Below are 22,344 nucleotides of genomic sequence, written 5' to 3' on the forward strand. Positions count from 1 at the left end.
GAAAAAGAGGGCAAGCACGAAAAAAAAAAAAAAGAAGACAGCTGCTCTGTAGACTTCATTTAAGGCTCCGAATCTTTATTCAAGGCAGCAATAATCTCTGTTTTCTTCTTGCCGTCTCTTCCCCACATCTGCTCATCTCTCCCTGCTGAATGACCAAAAGCCATCTTTCTCTTTCCGTCTGTCTCCCCCTCTTCTTCAGTCTCTCCATTTCCCTCTCATTTGCTGCCAGATGAAATGCATACATGCTCCAACGGTAGAATAGAGACGCGCGGAGAAGTGAACAGATGTTGAGACAGATGGGTGGATGCGGAGAGAGGTGTTGAATAAACACCAAGACAGACCAGGATCTATTTTTAATAAATATGATCATAGAATATTAACAGATCCTCTCTCTAGGTTTAGCTCACTGTGACATTTGTGGCAGTGTAAACAGAAGTTAAATATTAAGCAGAGCGGAGACTAAGAGACCGCCGTTAAGCTTTGGGAGTTTTTTATTTTTATTTTCTGTGTTGTGAATATTAGATGAGGTGGCACGAAGAAGGCTGGATGACAGGCAAATTAACAGATAGTTAACACGGAACCACACAGCAAAAACACAGCATCAAAAGTAAATATAATTGCAATTTCTGTCGATTAAAGTTGGAAGTAGACTAGTGTGAATGTTACTTAGCAATCTGTTAAGCCTGTGAACACATCAGCAACACATCTGGAGGAGCTGATAAAACCTAACTTTCTTCTTAAAGTGGGCTCAAACACACAAAAGAAAACAAATTATAAATAAGGTTTGCAAAAGAACGTATTGTTTTGCATTTAAAAAAGGCGTAATACCAAACTATCCCCTCAGTCGCTGATGAAATTGAGATTTATTTTCTTCCAAACATCATTAATAATTCATTTTGAAACGATAAAATCGATATAAATCTGATTTATTGCCAGACGCTCCTCAAATCAAAGGCTGTTCTTCCCCGACCTGTTCAGCTTCCTTTTACAACATCCCATCCTGCTCTCAAAGAAGCATTCTCAATGTCAGAAATACTTTTGTCTATTAAATGCTGCAGTCTGAAAATCTATCTACTATCACTCGCTCCCATGCATGTGCCGGTTTATTATACTCAGTTCTAACTGTAAGGGAACTTCACTGAAATACAAACTGTCAGAGGATGGTATCGTATCACTTTCAGTTCCCTCTTCTAGAAAAACGTTATTGTAGTTAGATGCCTAAAATAATGTCTGTGGTAACACTGACTTCAAGAAATGTCACGTGTATTCCATGACATAAAATGTGTCAGTAAAGACGCACTGGTGAATGTCTGAATGGGTCTTCAATATGGCGGTTGCTAACAATCAGCTGAATGAACTGCTTCATCACGCCAAACATTCACCGCATTTAGCTTAGCGATGGTGATGTGAAGTCATTAGAAAAACCCTCCTAAGAATCATATCCCTATTATGCACTCTAAGAATCAAATGAGTTATCTCATGAGTAATTTTATATTGAAATAGTTACTAGGCCTATATATTAATATATTTTAATTTGGATATAGTATTATAGTACCATTTGCACAATCATGATCAATTGGATTAGTACAATGATCCATCTTTCAGTTTTTTGTACATTATTATTACATACAGAATCGTTTTTTAACGGATATAAATAATGCCGTCTTTTATCATTTGATCTGTGAAGAGCTTCCAAGTTGTTTTCTGTTTGTAACTAACAACACTTTGATATAGTGAAAACATTTCAGACAGTAATTATTCTGAACAGCTTTTTTAATTCACAAAACATCACATTACTCAAAAGCTCCAAGGTGCAAGCTCTCAAGTGGCATCTAAAAGAAATACTGTACTAGAAAAAAAAGGTGGAAGGCATGATAATTACTTGTTATTACTGTTTTTTATTAAACCACACAATCACAACAGGCGGCAGGATGTCTAGAGTGGTCACGAAATAACCTTTATAAACACACTTTTACCAAGCCCTTCTGATGTTTACAAGCTAATGTGCGGGGCGTGGTTAGGTGTGTGAGTTGTAGTGGTTGAAGTGTCTAAGCATAAATGAACAGGTAGCATTATCAGATGAGAGGGTGGATCAGGCATGGCTCCTGTCTTCTTCCTTTTTCTCCCTCTGACAGATTCCGAGCATGTGCGAAGGTCTGACATCTGCGACTTGTTTTGTTCTAGCTGCGAGGGGCTGCATTAGTTAGCGATCTGTGCCCTGAACTGTGGAGTATCTCTTCCGCCCTGGCTTGAATAATTGATCTCATCTTGAAGCGTGTGTTGCAAATTATGCTCGTTTTGATCCCATATCAAAGGAAGCTTAGTGTGTTAGGTTGCTCAACTACTGAGCCTTACACCGATGCCCCCAGGGCGCTTTGTACTGTGCTCAGCCTGCAGTCGGAAGCTGAGGGAAAAAAAATGTTTAAAAAAAGCTGGATTTAATGGTGAAAAAGACAAGAATAGTGGAAGCATATTTAAAAGAGGTAGACAATGGCTGATGGAAGAAAAAAATAGATTTTATTTTTGTCTACGTGACTTTCCTATCTGTGTATGTGTGTGCATGCTGCTAAAAATGAATAAATTGTTGCTATCCAATGAAAGATAGACAGATGTTCGTGTTCTTGTTGACAGAATAAGAACAACCTCATGTGTATCCTATTTTTCTCTCTCACTCTTTCTTATCTATTTTCAGACACAGCGTATGTTCGTGTTTTCATCAGCGACGTGAACGATAACAAGCCAGCGTTCGCACAGGCGTCCTACGAAGTCGATGTGGATGAGGACGCTGACGTAGGCTTCGCCATTCTCACCGTCAGTGCCAATGACGGGGATGAAGGTGGGTGGTATGGATAATGTGTGTATTTATGTGTGAAGGAAGTGATGTAGATACAAAATGTAGAGTTTATAGGAGCACATTTACTAAAGCATACTGCCTAAGTGTTTCTTTTTCCTTTCACTCGAGAAAAAACGTTTCACTTTACTGCTTTTGTTCGACCCCTTTCATTCTGATGAGGGGAAAAAAGCTGTTTACAACAAGGATGTCGTGAAAATGACAGCAATATGTCAGTATAACCCGACGCGGTAGAAGGATCCTTTCAATGTAACCGTTTGATATTGATATACCTTTCACTTTTGCCTTAAAAAGATGTTGAGTTGACCGCAGCTGGTACATATCCTTGGAATCTTCAGACGTGGAGACATGGGTTTTTCAATATGTTTCCAACTTCCATGGCTTAATGGCAATATTTCTCTTACCCAACAGTTTGAAAATATAGTGCACATATATGTTTTGTTTGTGATTTCATTAGTTCACTGTGGCGGAGCATAATATAGAAGTAAAGTGTCAATAACTACAACATAATCTCTCTAATAACATGGTGCAGAAAGGAGGGCTAAAACCCGGGAAATGAGTTATCATTTTATCACCACGGTTTGCTTGACGTAGAGTTTTTGGTTGGATGCCAGACATAAGATCTGTGATTAACACAAGCTTGAGAGATTTGGTTCTAAGACATGAATCCGTCAGTAAATGCCCCACTTTCTTGAAGCTTTTATGTGTATATGTTGCTAATAAGTGGCTACATTTGACCACTAAATATCACCAAGCCAAACATTTGCTTTCCAGTTCTATTGAACTACAATAAAAGTTGTGTTTAATATGAGTTATCCTGCTCAACAAACATGTTGGTATCACAAACGTGACAGAGCTTATCTTCTGCAATATTCCAAAATCCTATAGAGAATTCCCATTGGCTTTTTGTCAAAGGACACCTTGGGGTGATAACTTTAAGGTCTGCCTACAAACATATGTTATCACTGCACCATTCTATTGTAAGTATGCACATTATATGCCTATTGTCAAGACACTCCATTCACTATTTCCTGAAAAGTGCTTTGAACAAACCAAATAGGAATTAACATTTTAACATCAGGTATAATTTAGTAATAACATATTTTCCCATTTTGGCTTGCACCCTATATTAATTACATAGGCCTAACAGATTGCCCTTTCCAGTAAAAAAACACTAATAGACCTGGTTAGGATCTGAGAGCTTGCCAATATCCCTCCTTACAAAGATTACGTTTTGATATATAACAAGGCGAGACACTGGGCTGTTATGGCCAGAAGCAAACGTCAGCCTATGACAGAAAAGACAAAACCGTTTACCCCTCTGAGGACTGAATAGCTTCTCTCAAAGCCTTGCACTACCTTACACTTTCAAAAGGCATCTAGTAACTTGGTAAAGTTATTTTCAGCATATGGCTAGTACTTATAGATGAACAACACAATCAAAAGGGAAATAGCTCATTGTTAGTGACTGGGGCTAACAGAGAGGTTTCTACAGCAGACAACGAGAACAGAAGATGTTCCCACTTCATCAGACTAGAGAACATTTGGGGAAGTAGGTGGCTCTTTATTTAGCCATCAAAACTAGATAAATACAGTTAAGTCCAAAAGCCACTCCTCTTGTCTCTACCAGCTCCTAATACAACTATATGTTTGTCTAAATATGAGGGTTTTCTTAACCAGATAGTGCCAACTGTGCCCGTCCACCACACTGGATAGATAGTGTAGAGCAGGGGTGCCCAATACGTCGATTGCAAAGTTAGTGTGGGTAGATCGCATGGCATTAAAAAAAAAAGAAAAACACTTTTCTTTAAAGTTAGCCTATCATCCATCCTTACTATGGAATTTGCCACTTGATTGACGTACAGGTAAGCCAGTCTGAGTTGTATTGTGCCATACGGGTTCATGCAGTTATGAGGGGGCCTCACCTCCTCATCTGAAGTGCAAATGCCACAGTATATCTGCAGTGTAGTCCACTAGCACACCAGTTCGCTAGCACCCCAGCACCCCCCCCTCTCTATTTGGATTGGTAGATCTCGGCAGACTAGCAACTTTAAAAGTAGCTCTTGGTTCAAAAAAGGGTTGGGCACCCCTGATCTAGCCCAAGATCTGCAAACAGATATTTTCACTTTTGAATTTCAGTTGTCGTTCTTTGTTTTGTTTGGTTGGTTTACTTTGTGTTTCTTAGTTATTATCTGGAAATAGTTGGATGGACATGGACACAATAAACTAAATATAGCATTCGTATTTTAAAATGTATTCTTCTGTTTGTATTTACATAGTATGTGTTTTTATATGATTCAATAGAACACTTATATTTAAAAGGTCATGGCTTTGCTGTCAATCACTTCTAACAAACAGGAAGTCGAGCATAGTTGATCACAAGTAACTGCCAGGGCAATACGACTTTGTCTCTATTTTTATAGATGATACGACTACATTTGGATTGCAAATACGCCCCAGTTTTATATATGAATTTCTTGGGAGGGAGAAAAACATCTGGCTTGTGCTTGTTTGAAAGAGACGGCGAATAACATCAGAGAACACGTCAATATGTCACAACATCTTTAAAGTTGTCTACATGTGTCCGTTGATGATTGGCTTTGTAAGTTATTGTTTCAGCCAGAGTCTCTTTGCTCCCTTACACTTTTTGTTTGTTTTAATATAAATAAAACATATTGAATACCAAAGCAGATCCAAGTTTCTGGTGTGAAGTACAGTTCAAGTGATGATTCAGCAGCATATGCTTCTGTAAAAAACAATCTGGTGCATCTGGTATTACAGCAAAGTATAAAAGTGTGAGGGATAAAACATGCTGCTGGATGAGTTCTATGTTTACCACCCAGGTGCTTTAGTCATTTTTCATCCTTAACTTTAATAACTGCACCTTTAGCTCAAGCTGGATTTGTTAAACACTTTCCCTCACACCATCAGACTATACTTTGTACCTTTTATGTTGGATCAAAATGGTACATCTCGGGCCCATCGTGTGTCTGTTATGGTTCACCTGTGAAAATTGTACTTCCCCACTGTGAAACAAAACCTCTGTGTAAAACAGGAGAAGGAAATTAGAAGTCAGTATTGGATTGAAAATCCACACTTGTCCTCTTCATTCATACCAATTGATTTCCCCCGAAAGACCCTAGGATTGGTTATCAAGCATCGACTGTCCAAACTAATTATGCATGTAAGCAAGTTGCTGAGAATCCTGTTTGAAAGCCAGAGCCAGTCGATATCGGTGCTCATAAAGGTCTCATTATCTTCCATTTTATGTCCAGGGTCTTAGAGAAATAATCTTTAAAGTTCCACTCACCTCACTTTACCCCTGATTGACGTAACTAAGTACTCAGTGCTGATACCAGTTTATTTTTCATCTTATTTGTGCAACTTAGTGCAATTGTTTTTGTGAATATGCCCCTGAGAGTTTCTGGCCTTGGTGTCACAGCTATACATACACAGAGGGCCAAACGTGGTGAGTGTGAAGGAGATCACTTTGTAAGGGAAATGGTCATAGTAATGAGAACAGGGAGAAGGATACATTGTGTCTGTTAAGATAAAGGGAATAGGGAAGTGATTGTCTCTTATATTATCTTGCCTTTATCATAGTAGAGTGCAGAAGCCCGCTGTGTGACTCAAAATGTCGCTCTGATAAATATACAGCTACACACACACATACAGAGATCTATCTGTTTACTGATTTATGTGAGTGTGAGAACCAGCGGTAGTCTGGAAAAAGGGTTATCACCACCGACTGAGAGACGGGCTGTGTTCGTGTTTGATTGTTCTATTTGTGGTGCACATCGGGGGTTAAATTGATGGAAGATGGGAGGGGAGGGGAAGTAATGAGGACGATACAAAGCTTAATCACCTAGTATGGCGGTAGCATATATGATGCATACATTAACAGCACATTACTAGTCCATGTAACATTGTGTAAACTCAAGATTTGATGGCTATGTTCTAATGTATAAACAGACCGAAGATTAACTTTGGATTCATAACATGTAATCCTATCAGTAAAGCTTCTCTATATATTAAATATGATCTTGCTTTCTTGCAAGCCCTAACTCATTCTCACATCCTCAAGGTATTTCAGGTGGTTGAGGACAGCGGCTGTCAACCAGCATTCTCAAAGTGTGTAATTGAAACATAGGATTAACTATGGTGGAATCTTTTTCACATTGGAACATTCAACACATATTTCAGCAGAGCAGGCTGAACCCAGTTGCAAGACAGAGAAGAACTTGTATTCCAGGTTATCCAGGCATGGCAAGGCAGAACCGAACAGAACTTTACCAAAAATGAAATACAAGGATCTGACAAACTCAAACACTACATAAAGAACTAGCCACAAAAACAAGACACTGCTGGGGAGGGCAGATAGAAACACAGGGGCCGCAGATAGAAAGGATCAGACAATCACACAGGAGGGAAAACACAAAGACAGGAAGAAAATACAGAGCTAACACAGGGGGGAACACTATAACTGTTGTGCATCGACAGAAATGTTGAGTCTCATTTTAAGTTGTTTTATGTTTGTATTGTTTTCCACTTCCTGTGTTTTTTTGTTACCCACCATTTACCTGTCATTCCAGGCTTCCTGATCATCTAACTTTTGTGTGTGTCCCGCGCTCATCATCACCAGTCCCGCCCCTGATTGTTCCCACCTGTGTCTTGTTATCCTGTGTTTAAATTCCCCTGTCTCCCTTGTGTTCTTCGTCAGTTCGTCTTGTCTAATGCCTCAGACAGATCTATGCTCTCCTTGATATCGAGACGTTTTTGTTCCTCACTACGTGAGCGATTTTCTTTTGTATTCATTTTGTCATCTCATGTAGAGATTAAAAATTGTTTTTCCTGTACTTATTTGGAAAATAAAGTATCTTACCGATACTTTACCTCTGTCTCCTGGGTCGTGCAATTGGGTCCTATACCCTGAGATTCTGAGTTCGTAACATTAACAGGAAACACTGACAGATCATGACAAAATCATTCCACAATAGTACAGGTGTTTATTCAGACATGTACTCCGTAAGCTTACAAAATGCAATTGTTACCTAATTAAAAACAGTAACTTAATTGTTGTATTGTATTTTGAATACAGTTTGTATTGTCCTCATTGCCTTGCCTGTCGGGGGTTAATTAAATCATATATCTCTTTATTTTTCTCTTATAAAGTTTGCCGTTAAAATGCCGTAACATTTGGGTCCCTGACCAAAAAGTTGAAATTGGTTGACTCAGGGGAGGGCTACTTTCCCTTTAGAGGAGGGCTACTTTCCCTTTAGGCAATGCTTTCTACCCTCCCGCTTTTACTAATTTGGTTTTCTGTTTCACTGTCAGTATCAATCGTCCTTAAAAAAACGGAAATTTGACATACATTAATCGAAAGGGTGAAATGACAGACAAAGTGTGAGAAACCACTGACTCACAGAAGTTTCAATTGATGCAATGGCTCTGCTAAAAGACGCCCATGCCCAGTGGCGGACTGGCCATCGGGCCAGTACTGAAGTGGGCCGGTCGGACTCTGTGGGCCGGTCGGATGAGTCACTAGCACCCCCCCGTCCAAATAGGCTTTTTGGCAATCACATGTTTATGATACATTTTGTTCAGCAGTATACAGTAATCTCTACATTAACACCACTTTAGGATTTTGAAGTTTACATGCACAAATAAAATGCAAGCGTTCACATGGCTGCTCATTATCAGCGCTAAGCTAAAGGTGGCTATCGTTCTGCATGATGATGTTTTGTAGTTTCATTTAGTTACTTGTTAGCAACTACCGTTTTTCTGACACTTAGAAGTGTCAGACATTCGTGAGTGGAGTATTTGCTGACATATTTTAAGTTCAAATAAATGGAAGAATCCAGAAGTGGTAAAAGTCTTTCCGGGTTTTGGACTCATTGCATCACTTTATATCATCCACATTTTTGGCATATGACAGTTTAATAAAAACGGAAGGAAATATATCTTGTGTGCTTAGGGAACCGCTGCTCTTAAGGCCGGATAAATAAATAAAAATGTATATTTGCTACTCCTTGTGTCTCTTTCTCAGACTGTTGTTTCTCGGTATCACATGTTCTGTTAGCTTATGTGAATGTGCAAGTGTTTGTTTGAGTGTGTGTGTCTCCTTTTCCCTCCCTTCTCCCTTGTCTTTATACTCCAGATTCATTAAAGCACAGCACTAAGGGAGATGAGAAGAGTTTTGAAATTGGTACATCTGGGAAAAAAACATTAATTTTCTCTCCATTTGTCTGTTTATTTTAAACGTATTACCCCTTGTGCTGTTTCTTTTGTCCTTTGGGTCTCAGCATTTTTCTAAATACTTAAGAGATTGAGACAAGTAGAAAAACACAGCAATGCAATTGCACATATCCCCCAATGTCTCATTTAAAATGCCTGCAGACAGACGGTACAAAACGATGTGGATTAGTGCATTCTCCTCTCTCCTTCCTTGACTTTCATCTCGCTAATAAGCTGTGAATCTCATCTCGTCTTCTGAGGTTTCTCCTTTCCCTTTCATATTAACATGAGGGCTGCTCGATTCAACACTGATTGAGATGCAGACCTTCACTTTACCAGTCATTGCATTGAGGGGAACATTTGGTTGATCAGCATCTAATATACTTTATTAAAGATGCGTTGCACAGCTTTAAAAAAAAAAAAAAAACGTTATTAAGTGAGGTGGGGAGAGAACTTTTGAGATAAGGGGGAGGGGGAACTACACAGAGATATTATTCTAGATTGCTTTATAGAATAAATAATTAATTATTCAATAAATATCTCTACAATAGGCGCTTTCCCAGCACAGTACTTTTCCCACAAAGGTTCATGAAAACTTAGTTCATGAGAACTCTTTAGTTCATGAACTAAATACAGATCGCGTTCACACCGGAATAAGTCCCTGAGGGAGGATTAGGCAAATGAAGCCGCTGACGTCACTTCTTGTTCTTCTTCTTCTTCTTCGTAGCTACTGAAGCCTTCAGAGTAAATTGTCAGAACGCCGACACCTCCTCATCTCCACCGCTCCCATGTTTTCTTTTGTGTTGCCATAAGTTATTCTCTTTCTGCGTTTCTGCGCTGGGCTAATGCTAATAATGCTAATGCGAGGATAATAAAATGGCGGCTTCACAAAACCTTTTTTGGAGTTTTACGGGGTGTGGTTTGCAATCCGCCCAGCCAATCAGACATAGACATTTTTTTCTCCCACGAAAGTCCCTGCTCTCTAGCAGGGACTTTCTAAAGTGGGAAAAGTACTGCGGTGTGAAAGCGCCTAATGTGTAGGTGTTTAGTGTTTTTGTAATGCTACTTACTTGTGAGTATATCTGATGAGATTTTAAGATGTTTGTGCAACACCATGCAAAACAATAATCCCCCTTACCAATACTGTGTTATATTAAATTACAACTTTCATGTTGATTTACATAGTTAATGACTTTATCATGTGCATGTCAAAACACAGAAATGCTTCTCCCCTGTAATGATGCTGATATTGACGCTTGGAATGGTGTTTTCACTTTTTCACACAATTTAATTATATAGCACAGTTTCAACACCAGGAAATGTGATGTGCTTTACAAAAGAACATTTAAACCATTGAGATAATGCATTTTAAAAAACCTTTTAAAATGCCAAGCAAATATGTCTGTGTTTGAAAAAAAAGGATGTTGTACAAGGTAAAGAACATCTGAGAGAAAGTCTCCCACTTTTACGAGTTTCCCGGATTATTATTATATTTCTTATTCTGATGTTCTCAACCACTGTTAATTGCTTCATCACATGCACCTTAAAACACAGGAAAGGCTGAAAATACAAATATAAAATAAAATACATCCTGTCTGGTATCGATCTTATTGACACTTGCAATGCAATTAGCTGTAGTATTGATATTTTCACATCTAATCCCATTCATCATGCTTAATAGCCTCTTTATTGCTGAGCATGGCCTGCGTATTGCCATATCAATGGCATTTATGTGTATCTCTGCATACCTCTTTGTCAAAGTAGACACCATCATATTGAATTCCATCACATTCCTCTGCTGCGTTCAATTGAGGTAAGGCCCATTTGCCGCAAATCGAAGAAACTAGATGTGAATCACAAGATAATATAAGTTATTCAGGAACACAACCTGACAACAGCATTCAATGTTAAAACCGACATACTGTAGACACTTTTCATCGTCAACTCTAAGGAGAGCTCAGTGTTGTTTTCTAGACAGTATGGTAATGAAGCTATGGTAAATTAAGCTTGTGCACACATCCAGCAGTAAATGCAGCAGAGTGTACATGCTTCAGCACACAGGACCTCATACTATAGGTACCCACTGTGAAGTCTCTGGGGATTTTCTGCTGTTTGAACCCATCCACCATTAACACACTTCTACTGGTTATAGCCTTAGCCATCCAATGTCTCTCTTGTTCTACCAAGGGCCACATCTGACAGAGAAAGCTAATGCATAACATTATTACCAGTGTTTCAGAGAGGATCGCTCTGCTAATAGTATATATTTGAGACTTGTGTTTTTCTCAAGCACACGTAGGCGATAAGTGGACTTTGCTCCAGCCTTTCTGGATCCATATTACACCTTTAAAAAAATGCCTGCAAGAATAACTACAGTGTTTCAAGCAGATTAGAACTCATTGTAAGCTATTAAGGCCTTTATGATCTTCTGATTAATATGTTTTTGTGTGGTCGTTGTTTGCTTTAAGTAAAGTAAAGACATTTTTGGTCTATAAGCAGATATATTACAAGCTGGCTATGAAATCACTATAGGTGCTCAATGTACAGATAAGAAACATGATTTATATAAAATGTAAGAGAGTGACCAGCGATTCGGAAGTATTATGATACTTGAGCTTAACATTTAGTTATTTGTTAATATGGTAATTATAAAGAATTAGGAGTATGTATCAGTGCATTTACAGTACAATATCCTATGCAAAGCTACAGATGCACATATGTATATGTACAGGACTGTCTCAGAAAATTAGAATATTGTGATAAAGTTCTTTATTTTCTGTAATGCAATTAAAAAAACAAAAATGTCATACATTCTGGATTCATTACAAATCAACTGAAATATTGCAAGCCTTTTATTATTTTAATATTGCTGATTATGGCATACAGCTTAAGAAAACTCAAATATCCTATCTCTAAATATTAGAATATCATGAAAAAGTATACTAGTAGGGTGTTCAACGAATCACTTGAATCGTCTAATTAACTCGAAACACCTGCAAGGGTTTCCTGAGCCTTGAAAAACACTCAGCTTGGTTCAGTAAACTAAATCACAAGTATGGGGAAGACTGCTGATCTGACTGCTGTCCAGAGGACCGTCATTGACACCCTCCATCAGGAGGGTAAGACACAAAAAGAAATTTCTCAAAGAGCAAGCTGTTCACAGAGTGCAGTTTCAAAGCACATCCACAAAAAGTCTGTTGGAAGGGGGAAATGTGGCAGGAAACGCTGCACAACCAAGAGAGATGACCGCAGCCTTAACAGCATTGTGAAGAAGAGTCGCTTCCAGAATTTGGGGGAGCTTCAAAGACAGTGGACTGAAGCTGGAGTCCAGGTATCAAAAGTCACTGTTCACAGACGTGTCCGGGAAATGGGCTACAATAGCCGTATTCCCATGGTCAAGCCACTTCTGAACTCAAGACAACGGAAGAGGCGTCTGACTTGGGCTAAGGAAAAGAAGCACTGGACAGTTGCACAGTGGTCCAAAGTCCTCTTTTCAGACGAAAGCAAGTTTTGTATTTCATTTGGAAGTCAAGGCGCCAGAGTCTGGAGAAAGGCTGGAGAGGAGCAAAATCCAAGTTGCTTGAAATCCAGTGTGAAGTTCCCACAGTCAGCGATGGTTTGGGGAGCCATGTCAGCTGCTGGTGTTGGTCCACTGTGTTTCATCAAGCCCAGAGTAAATGCAGCTGTGTACCAAGAGATTTTAGAGCACTACATGCTTCCGTCTGCTGAAAAGCTCTATGGAGATGAGGAATTCATTTTCCAGCATGATCTGGCACCTGCCCACAGTGCCAAAACCACCAGTAACTGGTGTACTGACCATGGCATTACTGTCCTCGATTGGCCTGCAAATTCCCCTGACCTGAACCCCATAGAGAATATGTGGGGTATTGTGAAGAAGAAGCTGAAAGACACCAGACCCAACAATGCTAATGAGCTAAAGGCCGCTATTGAAGCATCCTGGGCATCCATAACACCTCAGCAATGCCACAGGCTGATTGCCTCCATGCCACGCCGCATTGATGCAGTAATCCGTGCAAAAGGATTCCCAACCAAGTACTGAGTGCATTAATGGACATTTTCAAATGTTTGATTGTGTTTTGCTGTTATAAATCTTTTTTTTTTACTTGGTCTGAGGAACTATTCTAATTTTTTGAGATAGGATTTTTGAGTTTTCTTAAGCTGTATGCCATAATCAGCAATATTAAAATAATAAAAGGCTTGCAATATTTCAGTTGATTTGTAATGAATCCAGAATGTATGACATTTTTGTTTTTTTAAATTGCATTACAGAAAATAAAGAACTTTATCACAATATTCTAATTTTCTGAGACAGTCCTGTATAATGCTTTATTGACATGGGAGTCATGGAAAGTTTGACCAAACTGTGTAATCTTTGGGGTTATAGTTTTCAAATCAATATTTATTTCAAATTTGAGGTTAAATAAACCGATGTACATTATTTTATTTGTGTTCTTTGTTTCCAAATATGTTCTACCTTTAAATAAAATGGGAGTTGTTGATGTTGATTATGTAATATACATCTGACTGTTGAATGTCAGCTCTTCAAGTTGTTTTTGGATTGTGAGAGCAAGGATGCTAATGAGTTGGCGGATCTCTGATTGCTATTCCAATGCAAACGGTGTGGGATTCACCTTAGTGAGGGCAGAGGCTGCTTGTTCTTTAATGACTGCCAACCATCACAACAAACCAAACCCTGGATATCTGATTTGACTCTGCCAGCTAAAGCAGATTGATGCTATCTAACTCAATAAATGGAGACTGATTGGTGAATTGGCAGAAACAGACAGCAAAGGATTAGATGGGGACTTGCAAACCACCAGAGCTCTTTCATGTTACAAATACAAGATATAAGCTTCTGACCTTTTATATATTTGTTCATACCATGGCTCCAATACCGCACTAATGTGTATGTAACGTATGGCACAAGCAACTAAGACTAATTTATAAAATCTGTCATGCATTCTTTAACCTCTATCTTTTCCTGTTCTGCAGGTGGAAATGCTAAGCTGCGCTACCAGATCACATCAGGGAACACGGGAGGGGTGTTTGATGTAGAACCAGAGGTGGGCACTATCTTCATCGCCCAGCCGCTGGACTATGAACAAAACAAAAGGTAGGACACACTCCAGGGTACAATCCTTCAAAAATATTAACGGTTATTTTTCGACTCAAGTTCAAATATGTTGTGTTATTTCCCCTGTTGTATTACTTGTTTATTTTTGTTCCTGACACTATATATGCTAAAGCTTTAAACTCCATGTCTGATACAATAGTTTAAGAGTTTAAGAACATTTCAAGTAAGTGTTTTTACATAGCAATTGGCTTCTTACTTTGTGGAAGCTCCTGACAAAGCTGATCCTCCTGCTCAGGTACAAGCTCCATGTCCTGGCTTCAGATGGAAAGTGGGAGGATTACTCGACTGTGACGGTGAATGTGGTCAACAAAAATGACGAGGCTCCGGTGTTCACCGTTAACGAATACTACGGCAGCGTTACAGAGGAACTGGACGGATCACCGGTGTTTGTGTTACAGGTACTTTTCAAGTTCATATTCAGCTGAAAGGTACACTTTATGAGAGGTTTTGCAATAATCTGTTTACTGCACATATTTCCAGTGTTATCACCAAGGTGCAACTTCTGGGACTGAAAAGGGAAGCCACCGAGTATAAACTTCTCTTGTTGAAAAATATCCCGATTCTGTAGAAGTCTATGAAGAAATAACACTACTTCTTACATTAAAGCTTTAAACTCCATTTCTGATTCTTCAAATCCACAATATTTCAAGAGGTAAAGGACATTTCAAGTAAGTGTTTGTACAAAGCAAGTGGCCTCTTTCTTTGTGAAAGCTCCTGACAAAGCTGATACTCCAGGGCTGGCTTCTCTTGATGAAAAAGATGTGAGATTGTGTAATCGTCTACGAGAAAATGACCCTACTAGATAACTCTGAATCTGTTCTTACTATGATTAAGCTCTATTACATTAGACTAAATACTCTATAGATAGCCAGCAGGGAGCGACTTCTTTTGTTGAAAAATATGTCAGATTCTGTAGAAGTCTATACACAAGATGACCCTACTTCTCATTTACCTCAGTCAACATTTTTCTAAGGGATTTATGATCTCAATTGCTAGTTTAAAAGCTTCTTTAATACAGTAAGATGTTCAGTTTGCGAATAGTTGTTAAGAGTAAAAAAGACTGTGAACTTCAACTCTTTTAAAATGTTTGGTTTTAAGTTTGCGAAAGTCATTTGAAACATGTTGATCCCCTGCTAAATGTTTTCTATAAGCGGTTTTGATTGAAGGTCTGTCAATTGAATATAAATAGCCAAAGAATAAAATGCTTTTATGCAATGTTGTCTGAAATTAAGAAACCTAAAATTAAGAAACCTAAAAGTACCAGACATATTGAGTTTTATAAGAATGCAATGTCTAGCATGCATAGCAACAGTAACAAAGTGGAAGTGGAGCTTTATGAACAATCAATTGCAAACAGAACTAAAGGCCTTAGAATGAATAGTTTCACATTATGATCGATGTTCTAGCCTTGCAAATATCTTAAAGCCTTACTTATTTGTCTGAGTACAATTTCTGGACTTGGGTTCAATCCGTTTTGCATTATTATGTCCTGAGTAGAAAGAGTCTTTTTAAGTATCATGTTTAATCGATTTTTAGTTTTCATTCATTTCATATGATGTAGCTGGATGCGGAAAGGTTTGCATGATGGCTACAGCTTTCCCCCTGAAGCTTTCTGTCTTTCTTTAAATCGCTTTCTTTGAGTTAAGCTGATGTTCTTTAAATTGCCACAGTTAAATACATCTAGTTAAGATCGGTTGTAGATGCACATCACTCTGAATTTGTTCTTATAATTATCTAGCTCTATTGCATTAGACAATATAGAGGCCCTGCTTCTCTCTACGTATGTAAGAGCACATCTCTCACTCTTTTAAAGTTAATTGTGGCGCTACATCACACTGCAATTACCGCTGTGCTAAATTGAACCATCTCTGGGCTGCCCAGGGTGTAATTGCTGTTGATGTGTTGAGTGAGAAGAAGCAGTCAGGAAGAAGAGAGGTGGGGGTGAGGAGGTTGGATTTCTGCCAGGCTTACCTACCGGAGACTTTACTAACTACACAGAGCTGCTCTGAAGTGCTTCCAGTCAAGATATCACACCAAGTCAGCAGCATTTCAATAATTAAATAGTGGAGAAAAAGAAGTGATTACATTCTCATCACCCTCTCTGTGTTGCTGTGTGTTTGATGTTGTAGGTTACAGCATCAGATCCAGATAAAGATGCTGACCAGGAGGCCCTGCGCTACTCTCTCCATGGCCAGGGTGCGGAGAGCGAATTCATAATCGATGAGGTCACAGGGAAGATCTACGCCCAGCGGACACTGGATCGCGAGGAGCGTGCCGTTTGGCGTTTTGTCGTCTTGGCCACGGACGAGGGCGGCGAAGGTCTGACGGGCTTCACCGACATCATCATTAATGTGTGGGACATCAATGACAACGCGCCCATCTTCACCTGCGCCCCAAGCTGCCTCGGAGACGTTGCGGAGAACTCGGTCGTGGGGACGTCGGTGATGGAGATGACGGCCACCGATCTGGACGACTCGGCGGTGGGCCAGAATGCCGTGCTCTCCTACAGGATTACCGGGTGCTTAGACGCCACAAACGTGGAAGTGGGAGGAGTGCCTACCTTCTCAGAAATGTTCACGATCAATCCCACCACTGGGACCATCACTGTGGCCATGGGAGGCCTCGACAGAGAGCAGGTGGAGTCCTACCTCCTGGTGGTGGAGGCCAGAGATGGCGGAGGGATGACGGGAACTGGAACTGCTACCATTCAGATCAAGGATGTGAATGATCACGCTCCGAGATTCACGGATCGCTCCTGCATGACAAGGATCTCTGAGAATGCAGAGGTCAATGCAGAGGTGAGTCAGAACTATAGATATTAGCCACAGAAACCAAATGATTTGATTTATTTCAGATTAACTCCGCAAAATAAACATTGCATTTGGTGGTGGAAGATATTCTTCATTATTCTATATATCCCAAAAGATAACAAATGCAGAGTAATACCAGAAACTTTAAACAAAGTAATGGGAGCAGTTTGCCTTAAACGCAGAAAAGCTTCTATTTACAGTAACACGAATCGTAGCACTACGCTTTGAAGATTTCAGTTAAAAAACGAAACCTTTAAAGGTAACTGTGGGGGAAACTTCTGAAGCAATGGGAGTCAGGACTCAGAGAGACACGAGGAGAGCTGGAGCTTTGATGGCAAACACTGACGGTTTATTTGGAGCTTCGGCCGGAGAATTCACAAGACATGTCACGGGCCACGAGTTGACCACACGGTTGAGATGCCACCATCAATTCTGAAGAACCCTTCTGCAGCTCCAGGGTTTAACTAGTTCAGAGTGTAATAATCAACATTCTTCAATTTATAGACTAAACAGCTGAGGACACTGAATCACAGTTGTTGTCGCTTATGGCTCGGGGTCATCTACACCCCGAGAAGGATGTGCTCCAGGTGTCCCACAACAATAACTATCTCTGACAGAGAGTTGCCCGGTCATAAACTGGTAACATCAACAATATGCTAGGGAAGCCCCTACTTGAGGGAGATCACGGCTGCTCAAGGCTGGTCAGCTGCGTCAGAGGACGAAGGAGGACATGCAGGGCAAATTATTCAGTTACTCTCTTCTCATTTTAAATATAAGTTGTGTGATTCTTAGAAAATGCATATATAGCTAGATTTGTAGAATAAAACAGCTGATGTCTGACATCAAAAATGGATTATGGGCAACTGTTTAAGCAAAAATAAACCGAGAGAGCAAAGACCACTATGGCCAATGGTGGATCCTCATGCTCCTCCTCGGTGGTCTCGTTTTCCAAATCAGGAAGTCATTCTTCTGACTTTGGTGCATTCATGTGCTTAGTGTGAAAACAACAATGGTTCTTGTAAGAACAGTTGTTGTATTTGATTGATCAGAGCATTTTAAGAACATGTTGACATCAGTTCTTGAATTATTGCTCCTACTTGAAGGGCGTATACAGGATTTATTAACAAACTCATTTTTCCAATTTGCTCACTTGAATGGCCTTTCTAACAATGTTAGCAAAAGCGAAACACTATTTGTGTTCCGCCCTGAGATTTGGGTCGCTCCAAAATTGAAAGGGCTTTTTCCCTTGGGCCATGCTACAACCTTCCAGCAAGTTTCATAACACATCTGGGCCAAACAGGCAAAGAGACAGTCATCGCAAGCTCCAAACATAACTTGGCATCGGGTAACAGGAAAGAAAGAAAAAGCATTTGTAATGCTTGGACCTATTTTCCATAGAAGAGCTGTTGCAGCCATATTTAATCATCTGACTAAAACAAAGGGAAACATAATAATAAAAAAACACAGAGTGTTGCTATCTTCACAAATCTGAATACACATCAAAGGGATATGTTTTCCATGCCCGCAGATATGTGCTGCTTGCATTCCTAGCTTTATTGTGTCATTTATGTATCAAGAAGCCAATAATCCCAATTATTCACATGATGTTTTTGCTTGTTTTAAGGTCCTGGACATTGTTGCAGAGGACAGAGACACTGGAGAAAATGCCCAGCTGACCTTCAGTGTTGTGGCTGGAGACCAAGAGCAGAAGTTCTACATGGTGAGTCACAAGCAGGAGCAGCGCGGTACCCTGAGGCTGAAGAAACGTCTCGACTATGAACGACACAGCGAGCAGAGGTTCAACCTCACACTGAAGGTATGTGGCAGCTGTTCCTAGAAAGAACCCTCTGAAGGTTACTTTAATGCCATTGAATCAGAGAATGTCACTTTGCTTTTGTGGAAGGAACCTTCAGTGAAGGCTGAGCAGCATGTGTGAAGGGGATAAAGAGAAAATAAGAAGCCAGATGATGACAGTTTGGTGGTATCAGAATGTGAAATGGATTGTAATTGGAATCTGATGTTTGAGTACTTTCACATGTGGTATGTCTCTGGAAAAGTTTGAGCAATTGTGGAAACTGATGAAAATAAATGTTTTGGGAAATGTTTCGAGCCTTCACCTCATTAAATGTTTTTGTTCAGTATTCTAAAACCCTCAAATCAACCTGTCAGTGCCTCTGTCAAAAGCGAAGATGTAAGACTTTCTAGGTGAGGAGAACTCTAAAGTCAGTCACAGAAGTTGTCACATGTCAGCTACAGACAAGAACTCTAAAGCTTCCAGAGACAACTTTTCATATTTGAGGCAGTGAGAGGAAGCTGTTGGGAAAGTACCAGGAATCATCTGCAGAATACATCTTGCAGTTCATCTTCCTATACTGCTTTAGAAATAAATACAGTAAATCATTTTCTTTTGATTAAGCAATAATACCACTGTGAAGAATCTAACCTAAGTAAGTACAACAAGTATTAACATCTAAATATACTAGCAGCAAAAGTAAAAGTGCTACCTAACAACAAATATAAGATCATTATATAATAACATCTGATATACTATTTGATTACAATAATTAAGAGAATAAGACATCCTCTGTCCACAGACCTTTGTTTCAGATAAGGAAATGTATCCCCAAAAAACGTTAAATAAAATTAAAAAACTTCATAGCATTCTCCCATTTTCTAACACTTGTGAAACCTCAAGCACAGCCACGCAAACAGAGGTGTCTCGCTCCCAGTAGATAGATAAATACATACATTTATGTGTACAAAATAACAAACATAACAACATCAAAGTAAAGACAGTGAAATGATAAACGTTTCCTTGACTGTAATGTTGCAGCTTGTGAAGGTTGTTGTTATGTAAACCTGTATTTAATTCTGCAAAGTAACTAAAGTTACCAAAGGATTGTTGTGGATTAAGTATAAAAAGCACGAAATGGAGACTAAAGTACCTTAAAGTTGTAATTTAGTACATTACTTGAGTAAATGTACTTGTTGACTGTACTTCAGTTTAAGTTCAGGGTACTTTGTTTGAGTTCTTGAGACTGTGCACCTGTTTCAGGTTGAGGACCTGGACTTCTCCAGCCTCCTACACTGTGTGGTGGAGGTGGAGGACTACAACGACCACGCTCCCGTCTTCATTCCTCACCTCCTGTCTTTGGCCCCTCTCCCTGAGGACATCAGCGTGGGGACCAGTGTGGCCCGGCTGGTGGCCAGCGACTCTGATTCAGGCCAGAACCGCGAGATCACCTACACCCTGACAGAGGACTCGGACCCTGAAGGGCTCTTCACCATCGACCAGTTGGGTGTTCTCTCCGTGGCCCGGCCTCTGGATCGAGAGAAGATAGCACGGCATTCCTTAGTTGTCATGGCAACGGATCATGGGGTTCCACCTCTAACAGGCAGCGCCACTGTCCAGCTGCCACTGTTGGATGTAAACGACAACGGACCGGAGTTTGAGGCGGCATACTCCCCAGTAGTCTTTGAGAACGTGGCAGGCCCACAGGTAGGTTTGGCTAGGTCTGATGTCAAGTCAACATGCTGATATAATCCTTTGCTTTCGTTAATAGAAAGCTAGAAGAAGAATGTTTTTTCAGGTAAGGGATAACATGCATCACACTGCAGCATTACAGCCAATGGAACCCAGGCAGGGTGGACTAAGAATGATAGGATAGCTTTCACTAAGTACAAGTAGTCAATTTTACTGCAACTACTGCAACGTAACTTAAAATGACTGCAGAACTGATCGAGGTTTCCTGACCCGTAACTGTCCGTCTGTTACCCTTTTTTCCCCTATTTAACCAGAACTGTCACCTTGCATACCATCTTCATGTTACTGTTTACTTCCTGTCTGCTTTTTTCTATTGTTCCCTTTAGTGTTTGCTTCCTTTCTTCTTCTGATACATTCTCTGTCTTCCAGCTCTCTGTCTTTCAACCTATTTTCTTCTCTTGTGCTCCTTTATTGTCCATTTTTAGTTTTGTCAAGCCATCATGAATTCAAAGTTTCAAGCTCTCCACAAATGTCAAAGTGAATATTCAAAAGCTTGGTGTTTTCCAACAAAGGAAAACAAATGCGTTTTTTTACCACAGCTGATGTATTGCTATGACTACAAATAGTCTCTTGTTCAGAGTGTTTTTAGAAAGCAAAAAGCAGACGGCTGAATGTCTAGATTGACCAATTAGAATTGAGATTTCACCTTTTACAGAGAATGAAACAATCAAACCTTTGTAACCCACAATCCCTCATGCTCTTCCTTCTTGTTTAGGTAGTAAGGATGAACCAAACGTCGACTCTCCTGCGGGCTGTGGACCAGGACTCCCCAGAGAACGGTCCGCCCTTTCACTTCACAGTCCCCCCCGAGTATCGCCATAGCAATGATTTGTACCTCCAGGACAACCTAAACGGCACCGCCACTCTAACAGCTCTGAGGACGTTTGACCGCGAGCGCCAGAAAGAGTTCTTCATACCTATTATCATGAGTGACAGCGGCCATCCGGCCAAAACAGTGACCAGCACCTTAACCGTCACCATCGGGGACCAGAATGATCACCCACATGTGGCGGGGGAGAAGAAGATTTTCATCAATAGTCACAGAGGTGAGATCTCCAACTTCAGGATGTACCGTTCAAAACACAAGAAAAATAACTGACTTCGCTACATTTGTCTAACTGGTCTTAATCAAACATATTTAGGTTTGAGGTAATTGTCAGTCTCTGTAGGTGAAAGTGATACTGCCAGCCAATGAATTCCTAATCAGAGCTCTGTAATTAAAGCACAAAGGCACACACCATTTGTATTTTGCCTTTCACCTCTGCCTCAACCACCCACTGTCACCACATTATCTTTGTCCGGATGATCGGTTGTTAGTCACAATGACTCCCATGGTGCTATTCTAAGGGTCACAAAGGCAAGTTGACTTTCATTTAATCACTGCTTTAATGTTTATTCGTCTAGAGCTTATTGTCTTTGAGTTTAAGGATATAAAACCAACCACTTACTCCAGTATCTGCTCTCAGACTACAGTCTATTTGTATCACAAAAAGCCTGTGCCAAATTTCCAGGATTTTTTTATTAAAAAAGAAATAGTTTGGCAATAATTTAAGCAATAAATGATGTCTTTATTGGGCATACACAGCATGATGAAATACACTTCAATACATAAAATAACAATCAGAAAAAAATATTCTTTCTCCACAAAAGCTTGGAGGCTCATTAGTAATGTTTTCTTTTTTATACCTTGTCCATTTTTCCCTATCTTTTGTCAAAAAAGATTGACTTGATTTTGAAGTGACATGGTTAT

The 22,344-nt window shown here is 39.8% G+C and overlaps 1 protein-coding gene across 1 annotated transcript in view; it reads left to right on the plus strand.

Annotated features, from left to right (window-relative positions):
* LOC307030058 (neural-cadherin-like) overlaps positions 1–22,344 on the plus strand; it is a 597,902-nt gene that overhangs the window by 360,744 nt on the left and 214,814 nt on the right. The window contains 7 exon segments of the mRNA XM_079666281.1: positions 2,693–2,836; positions 14,099–14,219; positions 14,476–14,638; positions 16,370–17,038; positions 18,675–18,866; positions 20,106–20,549; positions 21,310–21,640. Of these exon segments, the coding sequence (XP_079522407.1) occupies positions 2,693–2,836; positions 14,099–14,219; positions 14,476–14,638; positions 16,370–17,038; positions 18,675–18,866; positions 20,106–20,549; positions 21,310–21,640 (2,064 nt within the window).

Source organism: Notothenia rossii, assembly GCF_949606895.1.
Source record: "Notothenia rossii genome assembly, chromosome: 2".
NCBI classification, from domain to species: Eukaryota; Metazoa; Chordata; class Actinopteri; order Perciformes; family Nototheniidae; genus Notothenia; species Notothenia rossii.